This window comes from Fringilla coelebs, assembly GCF_963513975.1.
Source record: "Fringilla coelebs genome assembly, chromosome: Z".
NCBI lineage: Eukaryota > Metazoa > Chordata > Aves > Passeriformes > Fringillidae > Fringilla > Fringilla coelebs.
The window spans coordinates 16,657,831-16,674,935 of NC_140031.1; the positions used below are offsets into that span (position 1 = coordinate 16,657,831).

General features: G+C 40.5%; 1 protein-coding gene across 5 annotated transcripts; it reads right to left on the bottom strand.

The window, feature by feature from the left end:
* Positions 1-360: 360 nt before the first annotated feature.
* Positions 361-8,528, bottom strand: MOCS2 (molybdenum cofactor synthesis 2). Of its 5 annotated transcripts, XM_084224908.1 has the most exons (6): positions 8,432-8,528; positions 7,973-8,094; positions 5,336-5,439; positions 3,094-3,247; positions 1,574-1,697; positions 361-466 (listed from the first exon to the last, which is right to left on the bottom strand). In XM_084224908.1, the coding sequence occupies exons 1-6, from the start codon at positions 8,441-8,443 to the stop codon at positions 398-400; spliced, it is 585 nt and encodes a 194-aa protein (XP_084081034.1). In that variant the 5' UTR covers positions 8,444-8,528; the 3' UTR covers positions 361-397. The 5 variants fall into 5 exon arrangements, 2 of the variants coding, with proteins under 2 accessions (XP_084081034.1, XP_084081035.1); XR_014616903.1 differs by lacking the exons at positions 361-466; positions 1,574-1,697 and adding an exon at positions 5,162-5,237 and having other exon boundaries at positions 3,123-3,247; positions 5,336-5,482; XR_014616904.1 differs by lacking the exons at positions 361-466; positions 1,574-1,697; positions 3,094-3,247 and adding exons at positions 4,187-4,246; positions 5,162-5,237 and having other exon boundaries at positions 5,336-5,482.
* Between the last annotated feature and the right edge of the window lie 8,577 nt (positions 8,529-17,105).

The following is a 17,105-nucleotide window of genomic DNA, read 5'->3' on the forward strand; positions in this document are numbered from 1 at the left end:
ATAAAATTAAACCTCTCTGAACTTTAAGATTGAAAAAAACCTAATTGTCCTGTGGTGACCTCCCATGCAGACAGAGAACACAGACTACCAAGGTAAATGAATTAGAACAGTATTTATCACAGAGAACAGTATTTATCACCTTGCAACAAAGAATTTTAGGGAAGATTCTTTTAAAAACTGACTCCATGTTAAAAATACACAAAAAGGCAATTCCAAAGGAGAGTCAACATACCTAAAACCCCTAATTAATCATCATTCATTTCACTCAGTCCAAACTAAATTACTGAAATTGAAACATCTGTTAGAACCATTTAGAAACATAAGAGATTCTCTATAAAAACTCAAAGGTAAATATGCCCATTAGGAAGAGTAAGACTTTATTTTCAAAAGAGTACAATTATTTTTCTGAATTTGCCCAAAAGCATTCCTTGTTTTCTTTCCAAGAATATTCATCCTCATAAATCTCCTGTAATATAAACAAAGAATGGGAAATGTTGTGAGTCTGCTACATACAGCTACAAACCAGGCCAAACAACTCAACAGCCATCCCACTATCATTTACTGATCACATCAGGACTGCACAGCACTTGGCTGGAAAGCAGAAGAGAGGGCAGCATCCTTAGAACATACGGACTTGGCTGAACCCCGGGCTGATCCCCACTGAATTTTAAAGGGCCTACCTATGCTGAAGTCAATTTAACAAAGAGATCTAGAAGAAATTATGTAATAGCTGTAGATACATAGCATTCATGCTGCTACATTAACCTACTGTACCATCATTTTGAGACAATAATTTAGGTGTAACAAAATGTCAATATTAAAATAAAAATTACATTGATACACAAATACATAACTAATAGATCTTTAGGACAGACTGGATTACCCAGCTGGAGTCCAGTGCTAAGCAGCAAATTCTGAGTCCCTGATTATTTATTCTGAGAGAACTTCCATCTCCTCAAGGAGGTATTGGAAAAGTGAAGTAATGCGGGAAATATCACTGTTAACCACATGCCAAATTCTGCCAGGGAGAGGAGGCAGAGATAATGCTCATTATTTGCATGCAACACTGAGGTTATACAATGAGGTTCTTTCTAGACTTGGGGTGGTTTCTCCACAGACTGTTGTGTGCCTATACTAGCTTTGAGACTTCTGCTCATTGTGTGCTTTTGCTTAGTGCTCTGTGCTTTCTCATGGCTACAGCGATGAGGGGCAAAGAGACAGGCAAGAAATGCTCTTGTTACTTCCAAACTGCAGTGCTGTCCAAAGCTAAGCTGACTCAAATTCTTCCACAAGTCTGTGCAGAACTGAGTTTTGCTACTCAAAAGAGGACAGCTCAGGCCTTCTTTGCTTTCACCCTAGGATGGCTTCAAAATAAAGAGGAGCTAGATGGTACAGGAGAACCTTCCAGATGCTCCACCTGCCACGTATGGGCCTGGCTGCAACAGAGGAAACTCACTGTTGCTAGACACTGACAGTCCATCAGGAGCAGCTGCTACTGCCTGGAATGCTGCTAAGGCAGCCCAGATGTCTAAGACTAGCATAGGCCTAAATTTGATTTTGTCCCCAAACATACCTTTTTCCATATAGGGACAGATGCTTTTAAGGTATTGATGCAGTACATTACAGCTTCAAGGGATTCTGCTCTGTGTGGAGAGGAGACTGCGATAATTACACTTGCTTCAGTTATTGGAACCACACTAGGGAGAGAAGAGGAACAAGAGCAGCTTTAGCTAACACTTAACATCAAGAGCACCCAAAAGTTGTAGCCATGTCACGTCACTATTCTGGCCACATGCTCTCCTGACTCATTCATACTGAGCAAGTGTCAAACCACATCCAAAAGATTATACACTTTTTAAAAGAAAGAAAACCACAACCAAAATCAGTACCAGATGTTAGAATTCCACACTTTAGAATAAATAAACCCACCAGACATAGGCTTTTTTCTTCAATTCTTTCTTTTTTTAAAATTAAGCCTATGGAATTAAGAGGGGGAAATTGTTAACTTGTAACAATGCATAGGAAACTCACTGGAAGCTGGCTTAATAATGAACAATAACAAGTTAGAACAGCCAGTTCTTACCTAAAACCCGAAGAAATCATCTCAGTTTGCATAAGAATTTGTGAAAGAAGAAATTAATTACCTCACACTATGCAGATTTTGCAATGAAACCAAATTTTTGATGAATTCTGATTTTAGATTATCAAGTTTCCTACTTGGTGTGCTGTGTTAAACGTAACAGAAGCACAAAGTTCTGTGTTTCTCCTTGCAGTTGTAGCATTCCCAAATCTGCCTCCTAATCCTCCCTCTATAGTAAGAGTCCTTCAGCCCAGTCCACAGGAAGAAATCTCAGCCTAAATGCTTGAGCTGCCCTCATGACAGCTACCCTTGTTGACTATAGAGGAAATCTAGGGAAACTACCCCTCAGGCCTTTTATCTTACTTACCCTTTGCAATCACATCCCAAGTTCCTTCAGGATTTCTGCAAATCCTGCTAGTTTTAGCAAGAAATCTCACCTGAACTGGGAAGGCCCAAGAGTACGTCAGACACTAGTATTCCACGTTTTGAATCAAAGCGAAAATGCTTATCCAAAACTAAAGGAACAACAGCAGGTTCTCCCACAAGCATGGCTGGCAATTACTATGCCCCACAGCTTGAGCTTCCAGACTTTTTGTAGCATAAATAGACTAAAATCTGACAATAGGAACATTCTGCAGCCCCTCAACAGGAGAGAGAAGAAAAAAATAATGCACTGCCAACTTCACACCTCTAAAAAATAAAGAACAAAATAAACCAACAGCCTCCAGCCTTCCCTGGCTGAGTGAAATATCTCCCCACTTTCAAAATATTACATCAGCATCAAAGATCCTGCCAGGCTAAGTGTGGACTCCAGTAAACCCTACCAATAAGCACATTTTTGAAAACAAAATTTTTGAAACTTAGCTCCAGAGCAAGAGCTTAATCCTGCAGCCAGCTTTGCTGCACTATGGTTTCTAAAAGCTCCTGTGGGTTCTGCAACTATCCTTGTTTCCCATGCAGCAGACAAGGATTGATACTCCAGTTGCAGAAGAATGGGATCTGGACATACATACCCAAGTCTATGGTGCACTGCAATATGTTTGACTGAAGGCCATTTCTGTCTAACATCTCTGCAGATTTTCTTTATTTCAGTCTCTGCCATTGAAGTATATGCTTCATATTCTAAGTGAATCACTTTTTTTCCTTCAAAATTATTTCTTGTAGTACCTAAAGAAAAAATGATTTATCAACTAAAAGCACTGAATAAATGAATATGTATTGTATCTTTATAATACACATTATACACTATATTCATACAGACTAAAAACCCAGGATCTCTTGCTATGGTCAAGGTCAGCGCTGTGCAAATATAAACAACCTCCCCTAATCATGGCTGCATAATCAGAGTATTTGAACAAGATAAATCTTTACTATAGAGAAGGGAGAATTTAGTTTACACATTACACAGAGCGGCAGCCCACAATGCCCAAGGCTGGGACATCTTCTGTGGTAACTGGTAAGGTTATACAAGGTTATAATGGCATTTGTCCACGTAATTTTTAAATTCCCAGTATTTAGGAGCCTAGTAGCATTAAGGTTTAAGCACAAAGCAGTTTCATATGTGTGCCATGCACATTAAAGATGGTACAGAGCTACCAGTCTGACCTTCACCAGCACACTGGTAGAACAGTACTTCACTTTCAACTAAGACCTGAGTAACAGAACCTCACATACAGGTGTGGACATGTAGCTGCCATAGCACAATATTCCATTTCCCTCAATGAACAAGTTGTATCCCAGGGAACAGGAGAACATCTCCAAGGCAGTTCTCTACTCCAGAGCTACTGTTCTGTTCAGTCCTCTGATAGTCATACCAGCCAGAAAGTTCCACACCACTTTAGCCCATGGCAGCTATTTAAGAGCTGCCATGGTCTTGCTCTAATAATTCAGAACCTGTTTTCTAAACAGAATATGCTCAGACCAGGAACTGATTTATTTGAGAACTACAAGTCTGGGATGTGGACAACCTAAGTTACATTTATTAGACTAGTAACATGTCTAGTGACTTAGCTCACAGATATTAAACTCACCAATGAACAGAGACACTGCCCCACAGTATGGTGAAACAACCAGCTCTGACACTTCATCTACAGAGAGCTTTTCAGACTTGAGCTTGATAAAATCTTTTGGCACATCTTCGCTTTCTTCCATATCACAATAGAAAAACTGAAACCAAACAGACTCTGTTGTTGTTCCTGAAGATACTAGCATCAGCCAACTGCTTTTATCCAGGGCTCATGCCCCAGTTTATGCACAACACAGGCACTATCTATTTGCCCAAAAGACTAGTCTACATGTGAAATTCATTTCTCAGCAGTCTCGCTGAGAGAATATTAACTGCAAATAGCAAGCAATGACTTGGTTTTATTGCATACATATTTCTTTCTGATAGGAAAGTGTGGTACAGTGGGATGAAACTATAATTAGCCCAAGGCCATGGTTTAACAGTACATTCAACCAGCACAGACCACTGTGTAGTGCTGGTAAATCTGTGGTGATTGTTGATCCCTCCTACTTATCTCATCAAATCAAACAGTTTAAAACAGAGATTTCTGATAAACATGGATTAGAGTTCTAATCCTAAAGTTGAGTATGCTCTCCAGGACATTCAGGACCTCATACTATCAGTCTGTTAGAGACACACAGAAGACACTTCTAACTTATCTGGTAGAAGCCAGTCATCAGATCACCTCAGAATGAGAAGTAATTTGATCAGCAGCAATGGAACAAGCTGCAGTGAATAGATGTACTGGCACTTGAAAGCCAGCAAAGAAATGAAGCTATTCTAAGGACACCTTTTTAACAGCAACAAGCTAACAAAATTTCTATGCAGCAGTCAATTATTTTTACTTTATTATATTTTCTGTTAAAAAGTGGCAGGAATTTTTTCATTATTATCTTGTTTAAGCAAGTCAAGTTTCCACTGGTAGGAAGAAACAACCAGGAAGAGTAACAAGACCTAAAACCCAGATTCAAAGCAACGCCTGACCTCTCTGGCAAGTGTATCCCATTTACTGCATACATGTTAATCATTAACTGGCACACTGGCTTATAGTTTCTGCTCACCACAACTGCACTCACCAGACAGAAACACAAGTTGGGTTTTCTCTAAAGAGTACTGGGGTGGAGGGAGAGAACTGCAATCACATCTTCAGACCTAAACAAGAAAAGGCTCTTGAAACATCACACAGAATTCATGAGTATTTTAGCACAGGATTACACTCCACAGGAAACTAGGCAGTAAGTGATACCTACCTAACAGAACCTGGGCAGGTTCAGCCTCCACTAATTGGTGGGATGATGGCAACCTCGTCTCCAGGCTGCAGGACCAGGAGCTGATCTCCAAGAAGCACGTACTCCTGCCGAACAGCAAATACCACTTGATCCCGGATGAGAGCAAGCCTGAGGGGGATTGGCAAGAGCACAAATGGGTTTCCAAACAATCTCTGCATTTCACCATGAGATTTCATTAAACAGCAAACTGGTGCTCAGTATAGGGCAGCTGACGTAAAAACTACTGAGACTTACACAAATTCACTTCCAAGAGACTGTAAAAAATACAACAAACACACACCTCCTAATCTTGGATTTTCTTGTAATGGTTAAGAAGAAATTAGATCAGTATAATTTTCAGAAATCAGGAATTGGATTTGTCATAGGCCCATGTCAGAACAAACCAATCCATTCCAGACCCACTTCAGAAGATTACAATAAAAAAGTTGGTAACTCAAGTGCCATCAACTATCCATTTTGAGATTAGAAGGAAATACTGTCTTGATGCAGTCTGGCAGGACTGGAGCAATTTTCTTACACATCAAGAAGCATTGTGGTATGCTGTTCATGAGATCTCATGAAGATTCAGTAGTCAGAGAGTTGCTTTTGTTGTGTGTGCTCAGACTTTGTAAGGCTTTGAGTCTTTTGTACTTCCAGGTCTGAAATCTGCTGTTGATAAGGAGTGACCACAGAACTAAGAGAGCAAATGTGATGTGACTTCTGGCAGATCTTCTACAGATTTTTTATGTGAGATATTGCTGTGAGAGTCCACAGCTCAGGATATCATGAGGCAGAGAATAATTTCTATGACTAAATGCAATTACCTAGCAAGCATGAGGGCCATAGCAGTAAGACAGGAGAAAAAAGAATTGCATTTTACTTCAGGTGGCACAGGCATGATAACAGTTCTTCTCTGAGACTACAAAATCTGGCATAACCAGCTCAGCTGTACTGCCTGAAAACAAGTAGGCAGACCAAAGGAGTACAAGTAAAAATCATCTTGCTTCCTACCAGCCAGATAGACAAAAGTAGTCAAGGCACAGGCTGAGCAAAACACAGCAGCACTGATTCAGAGAACAGACTGAAGGGAGGGATTGTATGAAAGTAAAGCAGCCACTAAAGAACTGTGCACTACCATGAAACTGAAGTGCCCATTAGAAGGAAGGGCTCTAATTAAAGTCCCTTGCAAGCTAATTAGTTGGGGAAAATGTGTGGAACAGAAAAGCACTGTCAAGTACGCTCAAGCTGCAATTTGAATATCCATTAGCAATGTGAATAGAAGTCTGTGGTCAATGCCCTACAACTATACTGAGTTTTTCCAGAAAATTCTACTGCCCCAAGTCATCATTCATAAAAGGACAAAGTTGACAAATTACAGCAAAACGATGAACAGTGCCACTGCTGCTGCTAACATAGACAAAAAGACTGCAAAGTAAAATATATGCATTCCCTACTGCCTCTAGCACCCAAACACACTTTATTTCAATTCTCTGTGAGGGAAAGGTCCCTGGTCCAGCGTTTTGTGAAGAGTTTCTCACTTAGAAACAGATAACAATGTTAAATAGTTATTTTTTTTTAACAGTGTTTGAGAGCATTTTACTAAAGAAAGTTTGTGCCTAAACGAAGACTTGGACAGCTAAGTCCAAAGTTATAGAAATTCCAGAGCACTGAGGACCTGTTTTATACCTTACTTTTTCTTTACCCCCTTCTATCCCTTCAAAATGGTGTTGCACCTTTGTCCATCAGACTCGTTCTTGACAGGAGACTAAGCACCTTCCCTCAGCTTTAAACTGAGGGGATCCCCCTCAGGGGACCCCCCTATTAACACCCCCAAAAGCACCAATGCTGCTGAGATCCTTACAGCATACTTTCTCAAGTCCAGACTCCTTATGAAATGCAAGCAGCAGTGGAGTGGGTCTTTTTCACTGAAATGGCAGAATATATTTGCTCTGTCAGGGCTGAGTGGCTGGAAGCCTGTGGGGGCTTCAGCTCCCTTTCTGACCTGCCCTGCAGAGAGTGCCATAGGCTCGGACCAATGGCTCACAGTACAGATAATCACAGAATCAATTTGAAAAGCACTCAGTGACCACGGCACAAAGTCCAATCTTTCCTTAAAAATCTTCAAGGACAGTACTCTACCACCTCCCTGGGCAGCCCATTCCAATGTCTTTGCATCTTTTCAATGAAGAACTTCTTCCTAATATCTAACCTAAGAAATTGGAAACACCTGCATATTATCATTTATTTCTTATTTATTGTCCTGGCTGTGCTTGCAACATCTCATCTTCTCCACAGACTAGTAACATGGTAGTTTTCAGGTTACCACACCACAGCCCTCCTGGACAATGAGCCACGTGTACTCTCAGGCCCAGTTTTGGGTAGATCTCCTGCAGTTGGGCTTTCCTTGTGTATACAAAAAGCTACAACACTACCACCTGTGCAAAACACAAAAAAAAAATTTAGTGTTTAGGGTTACCAAAAGAAGGTAAGACCATTGGTTTTGTGCTGTTGAAGTACTGCTATATGTTCCAGCCCAATACTAAAATCCGAATTGGCATTACAATTTTTTTTAAAAAATCCACACTTCTTTGTGCGCCTCAAGGGTAACTAGCTGCATACCTGGGGTGGACCTTGACGATTTCCTCCCAGAGTTGCAGAGAGGTGATCTCCCGTGGCACCGAGAGGGTCTCGCAGCGCAGCCCGGCCAGCTCTGCGCTCCTGGCGAAATACAGCACCGAGACCTGCCCGGGGAACAAACAGCGCTCAGGGCCTGCCCAGAAAACCGCTCCCAAAATACAAGCACACAACCAGAAGCAGAGCGCCAAGAACAGCTTTCCCAGGCTCGTCTCGATGCCGATCGGCCCAGCCGCGTCCCTCGGCCCCCGGCTGTCAGGACAGCGGGGGAAAGGCGGAGAGGGCGGGGGCGATGAGTGACCGCGGATCCGCGCCCCGCGCCCGCCGCCCAGGCCGCTCCCGCTGCCCATCGGGGCCAGGGATAGCGGGAGCCCTGCCGCCCTGCCCGGCACCGGCCGAGCCTCTGGCCGGACCGGCCCGGGGTGGCCGGCTGGTGGCACCTACCTGGCAGCGCATGGAGCCGCCGTCCCGGGGCGAGCTGCCCTCCGCCGCGGGCCCACGGCGGCGCCTGCGCCGGGGCGAGAGGCGCCGGGCCTGGACCGCCCCCTGCGGCCTGGCCGGGAGCGCCGCGGGCCCGCTCCCGCTGTCGGGCCGGGCACCGCCGCTTCCTTCCCCTCACGGGTGGTGGCGGAGGTGGGAGATGCCGCGGCTTTGCCCCAAAACTCAGGGTACAGTGCTGGGGACGGCACTTTACGAGCCGGATTTTCAGGGGGATTCGCAGCTCCGCACGTATCGCGATTGCAGATGTTCGCAAACATTACGCGTCCACAGCCTTACGTGTTAAACATGTACTAAAAGCACAGGACAGGTATAGTTGGCGTGTAAAAGCCACGGATCCGTTTCAGTGCTGACGCAGGATTTCAGGGTTAGGGCCTGTTTCACCTCTGCCTGCGGTGCCTGAGCAGGAAGGACAGCAGGGTGGGGAAGCGCTGGCTCTCACCGCGGTGTGTAGAAAGTGCTGCCGAGAGACCCACAGCAGTTCCACACGGCATAACCGTGCGCCAAAACTACTCCTTGTGGGTGGCCAGGGTTATTTCTGTTATTGTCTGGAGACACTCGTAACCTCACAACAGTAATGGAGGAGCTCCTCCAGGCAGACAAACCAGAGGCAAGTCCACAGCCATTAACAGTGTGCAGAAAATCATGCTGCCAAAGCCCAGGGTCCACAATGAGAGGAGTCCTGCAAAAATCAAATTTACTGAAAACTAGGGAGATCCCACTGAGGCATACCCATCTAGAATCTCTCCAATTTTTAGCAGGCACAGGCTCCATTTATTCTAAGCACCCCCCGACTTTTCCCGTTGGGTGGGGTACTAGGAAGATACAACCTTTCAGAGATCCGCAGGCTACATATCTCCCCTCCAGCATGTACCCCCACACCCATTCTTCCAGAACCTGATTGGTTCTTTCAGGTTATCTAGTTGTTTGTAAGGGCGTGCACACACATTTCTCCTATCATCAGTGCCATAGAGTTTATGGTCAATATTTGTCATTTGGGCTGGTGGTCATTGAATTGTTAAGGTTGGAAAAGACCTCTAAGGTCATTGAGTCCAGTTGTTACCCCAGCACCACTGTGTTCACCACTAACCATATCCCTGGGATCCATATCCACAGGTTTTTCGAACCCTTCCAGGGCCAGTGATTCTACCATTTTCCTAAGCAGCCTGTTCCACGCCTGATCTTCCTTTCAGTGAAGTAATTGTTCCTCATATACAAACTAAGCTTGCCCCTGGTGCAACTTGAGGCTGTCTGCTCTTGTTCTGTTGCATTTTACTTGGGAGAAGAGACTGACCCCCCACCTGGCCACAGGCTCCTTTCAGGCAGGGGTAGAGAGTGACAGGGTCACCTCTGAGCCCCCTTTCTGCAGGATAAACACCCCCAGTTCCCTCAGCTGCTCTTTACAGGACTGTGCCCTTCTCTGGACAAGAACATCAATACTTGCTAGATGCAGCACTGTCTGTAAAAAAAAAAAAAAAAAAACAAAACAAAAAAAACCAAAACAAAACAAAGCAAAAAAAAAAAAAAAACCAAAATACCACCAAAACCAAACACCACCACCAACAACAAAAAACCTAAGAACCTCAAAGAACTAAAAAGATGGCTGAGAAAGGAAGCAGACTCTTTTCTACGTAATAATTCTTGCCTCTGAGTTACAAACACAATGAAAGTTAAAGTGATTACTCTTTCCAAAAAGTGTGTGATAGAAATACAATCATTTCTGCAGAGCAATTGTATTGCACCAGTTATTCGGTACATTGTGTCTTAATCCTCTGCTGCGAGGAACAAATAAGTTACTTTTTAAAACTGTGTTCTTTTGTGAATGATTAACTAGTGTTACAAATTGAACTCTCCTAAACACAGCATGTGTCTAGTGAATAAAATAATTGCTCTCTTTTTTCTCCGGGCTGAGTAACTTTGGATCTATACGTCTTAGATGGAATAGATCACTTTGACATGGCGTGTATGACCCAGCCAGTAGCTAGCAAGTGGCTGGCACATTTTTTCCATGCAAAAGGTGTACCATAATAGGTGTTCTTAAAGTGAAGTGGAGGAGTCCTAGCCTCAAGCTGGAAAAAATTAGCCTCTCAGGCCAGAAAACAGTGAGCTTTGAAGGATTTATCTGTAAATTTAGGGTTAAGACAACCATGGAATAAGGAGAGATGGGTTACTGACAATGAATTTCTGGATTTTCTTTCTTTGATCTCCAAGAAATAACTCATCTAAACCAATTCTTGAGTATTTTTCAAAGGATGGATCAGTCTTCAACTCTGCATTGTATGATTTAGTTAAAGGCAGATTATGTGCCTAGAAAGCAGAGGAATAGAGTATGATTTGTGACTCTTATGATCCATTATCTGTGTTCTTGAACAGCTAGGAAGTAGTTAAAAGTCCTTAATCAAATCAGGAATTAAGGTGAGGTGTAGTATTAGTGGATAAAACAAAATTCTCCCTTAATACCTCTTTATTCTGGAAGTCTTATCTTCCAGGAACATCAGCCTCAGCAAGAGGTAGGGCAACTACACTGCTTGGTTTCCAAGAATAAGTTTTACCAAAATTGATTTTGCTTGATTGTTTGTTTCTTTGTCTTTTTTGGTGTTTTTGGGGGGAGAGAATAGATACCAACCTAAAATTAAATAAGAGATAATTTTATAGCTCTGGAGGAGATATGCTAGCTCTGTAGAGACCAGGATTCAAAACTATCCATTATGATACAGACTAGCTCTATATGATATTCCCTTAAAATATTTCCTGTTCTGTATCCCTCTTTCAGGTACCATTTTCTTCTTGGAGCTTTTGGGTTAGAATATGGGTATCTGCAAATTTATAATATCTAGTTCTGTTACTTCTTGAGTCTATTATTTTCAATTAAATCTTGTCCTAAGTAAAGGGGCCTTTGCTGTAGCAGAAAGGTGTGTATGTATTCTCCCATGCCAATATGTACATTAGCCAGAATGTAGTGTATGTACATTTCAGAATTTAATTCTTTCAGATGTCTTCAATTTCAAAAAAGTTATGTTATGAAGTCCTCCAAAATAGGTGTATCCACTTTGCAACCTTTCTTTGTTTTGATAATGTTTAAAACTGAAAATGGAAATTTTCCTTTATATGTGGGATATCCTTACACTTCCCAAATAGCAGCTTAAAGAAGTTCAGTTCCAAGGAATATTCTAGATAGGGATGTTTTACCTACTAATTTTTCTTACTTACCGTCAGGAAACTTTGAACATTTAGATGTAGCTGGAGTATGCCCAGACACTATGCTTACAGTCTAAAGCACTGATTGTGCATGTGATGTTGAATAGAGAGAGCCACAGCATAGTCAGCAACACTTAAATAGGTACACCAGTCTGTCTGCTAGTCCTAAGCTAATTTTGTAACAACTTGTTACAAGAATTAGTATAAAATATGACTGGATGCACTGGGAAAACCAAAGAGGATTGAACTGGAGACATATTGTTAATCTTTAATGCTTTTTACCAATGATTTACCTAATGTCGCTGCAGAAAAAAAGTCTCTCTAGGACTGCACAAGATTGTGATTGACTAATTTCTAGCAGATTTTCTATTTCCTTTTGTTTTCATTTTAAACATTTTCTCAGGACTGTTTGGTATAAATCATGAGTTGCTGCTCTGAAGTTCAGATTTATACTTGGGAAATGTTCAGAGAATGTTTTTTACTCCAGTTTTGTTGCTGTGAAGAATTTAGGCCATGTTGATGTCAGACTTGAGTGCTCTTTCTTTCTTTTTTTTTTTTTTTTGAGATGTTGATGCATAATACTTTATTTAGAAGAACAAAGAAAATTCCTTTACTTCAAGCTTCCTGAAATAACTAGGGAAAAGAAAAATTATCACTCATGACATGGAATAACCCTTCATTACCTCACACACCCTTCATATTCCTTGGGCAACCAACCAAATCTGAAGTAATTTTAGCATCAGATTTTTGCTACTGAGCTCATTTGAAAGAAAAAAAAAAAAAAAAAACAAACAAAGGAAAAGAAGGGAAAAACAAACACCCCAACCCCTCAAAAAAAAAAAAAAACCCTAAACCCAAACAACCCCAAAAATCATTTGGAATAATCTACAAGGATCCAGAAGTCAGGCAGGTATAGGAGACATGTCACTGTGAATTCTAGTAATTCCACTGAATTCAGGTCTGAATTTGGCATCATGCATGTCAACACTGGTAATAATCTGGAAAACATCTTCCTGTTTTGGAAGGAAGGAGAGCTATTACTTGAGTTTCCATAGTGGAACAATTGAGAGAAAAACTTGAAAATATGAATCTGTCTGAGACACTGTGACCTCTAGGATTCCTGTGTGTGAGGTATATGTGGCCGTTTGACCAATGTATTTAACATTTCCCTTGGCACTCTTTGAAATTGTCTATTACAAAACAGATGGTGCAGTAGTTACTTTTTGAAGGGCTAGAAGAGCATGACTACATCTGGAATCAATCTTTAGCTCCCTAAACCAATAGATCACCCAGTTTTAAGAGGGCCTTCTAGTATAATTGCATTGCACAAGTACAGAGAAAGAATACACAGCTTTAAGGCAGAGTATAAGCAGTCCGGAACTATAATTCATAGGCACACAAGTCTTTCTGTTCAACTGTCTCATTTATGGGCAAGTCTTTTCTACAAAAATTTATTTTTATTGAGCAACAGCATTAAGTGAAATGTGTAACTTCTTCAATGAGATTTAAAAATTCCACAAATTTTCAGGGTTTGTATAAAATATTTTTCTTTTCTGTTGGCAACTACAGTATTCTTAGAGATTACTTATTTCATTTTTATACTGTCCTTTGCCCAAAAGGTAGCTCGAGGTTGTACTAAACTAGAATGTGCACCATCATCATTCAAGTAAAGCCAGTTATGGAGGTTTTGATGATTATCAAGTCATACAACATGTGCTCTGAAGAATGATGGGAAAGGGTATTAGGGCATTCAGGGTTGATGCTAGCATAAAAAACTGTTTCTGCAAACTTCAATGCCAAAGGAAACTGCAAGTTTTAGCACATAGAACCTCATATTTGAAACTACCTTGTACTGAACTGCCTGGCTAATATTCGATCTGGATTGTCTAAATATTTAAAAGATTAAATGTGTCGTTTGTCTTGAAAAAAAAATTGCATTGTCAAAAATGCACTGCTTCCTGCAAAGGTCTTGAATTTCTGTAAAAAAGTTGTTATAAGGCAAGGAATTTGGAATACTATCAAATTAGATATCTGAAATAATGTTTAGAAAGATAAAATTGCTCTTTTATTTCAGTGGGTTTGTAGGCCCTTCTGTTCTTTTGTAAAGCACCTAGAACAGGGAGACATGAAAGGCTGGCAGATAAATAATAGTTGTTGGTTTGCATTCCAAGATTACATTGTTGGCACTCTAATTATTATAATGTGAACGAATTTGAAACATTGTATGAAGTAAGCATTTCAGAATACCAGTTTTTCTGAAGCCAATGGAATTTCCTAGGAACTACTCAGATCTGTGGGTGACAAATGAAAATGAAGACAACTCTACAGTTCAAATTTGTAATGTCAAATTACAGATTGCAGTTACCTTGTCTTTCCATTCTTTATAATGATTATATCTGCTTTACTCAGCTTGAATGAGGAAGTTTTGCTGAAGTTTTGACTTACTATTATTTCAAATTAGTATTTCAGTTCAGTATTTTTATTGCAAGTCAGTGTCTTAGCTGCCACTGGGGGCACACACAGCACAATTGTAATAGAATGTCCTGCAAATGGCAGTCTATCTTAGGTTTAAATTCTGGCTATATGACATGATGATTCTTTTGATATCTGTTAAAGTATTGTAGAAGGTTTGCCTTTGATCTTTTCCTTACATTTAAATGTAAATATTATATAGCTGGTTCTGCAAAATGCTGCACAACTTGATTAATTCTACATTTAGAGTTTAATATTTTCAAGTAATAGAGTTAAAAATGCATACACTTTTATAAGCGCTCCAAAGGAACAGTTGTACTGTAAATAGAAGAAGTGCACCTGCTCTGGCTCTAGCAGGGGGTGGGCTGCAGCTTGCATCCTGCCTGCTCTCATACCTGCCTACTTGCCATCCACAGGATCCCTGCTGATCCCTGCAGATGTTCATCACCTCACAGTCCATGTATGAAACTGAATTAGTATTCTTATTGAAAGGAATTTATGCTTTTCACTCACCTGTTTTGCACACTTCCAGGAAATCATGCCTAGATCTCGACTGATAATGTCTTCCAGTGAGGCTGATCAGAAAGGCATTATTTCCACCAGCCCACATGCCCTGGTCATATTGAGCTCCTGTCTGTGATGGCTGACAACTGGAATGCTTCCTTTGTAAATAGGAAAGGTGTTTCTTTAAAAAGATTATATTCTGTTGAAATTTTTCCAAACCCTGGGAAAACATTGTGTGATTAGTTCTGAAAGCCAGTCACTTGGTACTTTTACATTTTAATATGAATCCATAGGGGTTTTTTGAGGGAGAGAGATTGTGGTTCTGCAGATAAGAATGAGTTCAGTTTCATACTTAAAATTTACATTAAGAGCTATGCTGTATACTGGCATCCAGGTAGAAAATTCTGCTTACAACTAAGTAAATGGCATTGCCTGTACTGCAAGTGGATAATGAAAGACTCTTAAACCATCTCTCCAAATTCTGTGTGCAAATCTGAGATGTTAAAATTTCTGTGGCTTCATTTTGACTAAAGGTTTCATTTTCTATTATATATAATGGCACACTTATCCACATGAGGGCACCAGCTGACATCTTATTCTCAGACCAGTGTGAAATCTGGTTTCTGAAATGATCATGATGTTTATCAATGTCTGTTCCATCTTTACAGACATGGAGTAAAGATTAAGCTGTTAAATGTTACAGTTCTCCAATTTTGGGGTTTTTTTTTCCTATTCTTAGGGACGCAATATTTTCACTTTCCCTAAACTCTGCATACAACAGAAATCTTGAAGTATACTTCAATCACATAGAGATGTGGGGATGTTAAGTTTTTAAAATAAATAAACTCAATATTTTTTTAAAATTTGGTTATATAATAGAATCTGAGGAAACATTCATTAAAATTGGTAAACTTTAGTATTTCTTAGCTTTGGAAACAGAACAAATATCCCAAGGTTTTAATGTCATTCTTAGTAAACTCACAACAATATGCAGTCAACACCCATTTCTTTTGTAGACAAGCATGCAATCAGGTTATTTTTACTATTTTATTTTTATATTTAGTAGAAGTTATACAATCTTAAAAAAAATGCAAAGATGTACTTGATGTACTCTGTAGTAATTGATGTACTCTGTACATGTACCAATGACTGTACTCTGGGTTAGGCTGAGGATCCAAGACCAAGCTTGTCCACTTCCTTTCCCTGCTGAATATTAAGAACATTGACCAATGTACACTACAACCTCTTTTCCTCTCCCATCTCCTAAAGTTTCAGGTAATCAAAACCGCAAAGGCTTGAGGCTTTCCCCAGGGACCAGCAGATTGCATGCTGCAAGGAGGAGGTATCAGTCTGTTACCTACTTAGGGAAGGGTACCCAAGCAGGCTGAAGGGTTATTTGACAGAGACAAGTGCATACAACATGAAGAGATGTAAAGGTTATGTTTCCTTGAAAACAATTTGACGGCTTTTTGAAGAAAAATTTCCTTTTTCTTTTGAAGTCAGGAACGTCAACAAGGCTTCAAAAATGAAGAGTCCATTCACAAAATGTTTTATCTTAGTGAAGCTAATCTTTCTAGACTCTAAGAAGTAGAAACCCACAGGTTTTTCCAAAGACTGATTTTGAAGAAATCACCCTCTTCTCTTGGTTTCCCCTGGCCAAGCCTGTTTCTCCACTGACTGTTGGTGTGAACTGGAGAAATCGGGGTTTGGGGGTTGATATTGGTCTTGGGGAATGTACTCCACTGGCATATAGACTCCCCAGAGAAAAAAAATGCCATTTTTTAGATGTTAAAGTTATCATGGTAGAACAGAGTTCTCTGAGTGGAGTGGAGAAAGCCAAGGAAAATTTCTTCTCAGCAGAAAGCTCATCGGGCTGGAAAAATAAGAAAAGGTGTTAAACTACCCTCAGTCTTTATTGAAGCACAGATACAGACACAAGCAGGTTTTGTAGCATGAGAACCTGAGCATGGGAACAGGTACTAAAAAATAGAGAAAATGTTAATGTACTGAAAATCCTGATGCAAAATGTTGACTTTATAGCATATTGTTTTCAAAAAACAAAATGGAAAAAAATAGCCAGTAAGTATTTCAAGTGTTACAATAGAAGAGGTTCTGCTTGATCCATAAAATATTTGATCAGCTATCTAGAAGTCTGGATTAGCTGAATACATATTCATTATCTGAAAAGCCTGATGCCTTGGAAACACCAAAAGATTTCTAAGATTCTAGATCACTTTTAGCAGAAGTCTGACCTCAATGTATCTCAACGTAGCCAACAAAACAGGAGAAAAATTCTATGTCCTTTGAAAAGAAGAAAAATCTAATGATGCATGAAGGAGGACCTAAGATTTCAGCATGCACACTCAGCCAACAGGAATAAGGCAGAAAATATAGTTTTGTTGCTGAGTAAAACACTAAGAGGGTCAGTAGCACTTATGGGAATGTT

What these genes read in the sequence shown, in the direction of transcription:
- MOCS2 (XM_084224908.1), bottom strand. An exon ending in ATCGTCAAGGTCCACCCCAG is followed by an intron (nt 5,440 to 7,972) that starts GTATGCAGCTAG and finishes GCTGTTCGGCAG; the next exon opens with GAGTACGTGCTTCTTGGAGA. An exon ending in ACCTGCCCAGGTTCTGTTAG is followed by an intron (nt 3,248 to 5,335) that starts GTAGGTATCACT and finishes TTTTTTCTTTAG; the next exon opens with GTACTACAAGAAATAATTTT.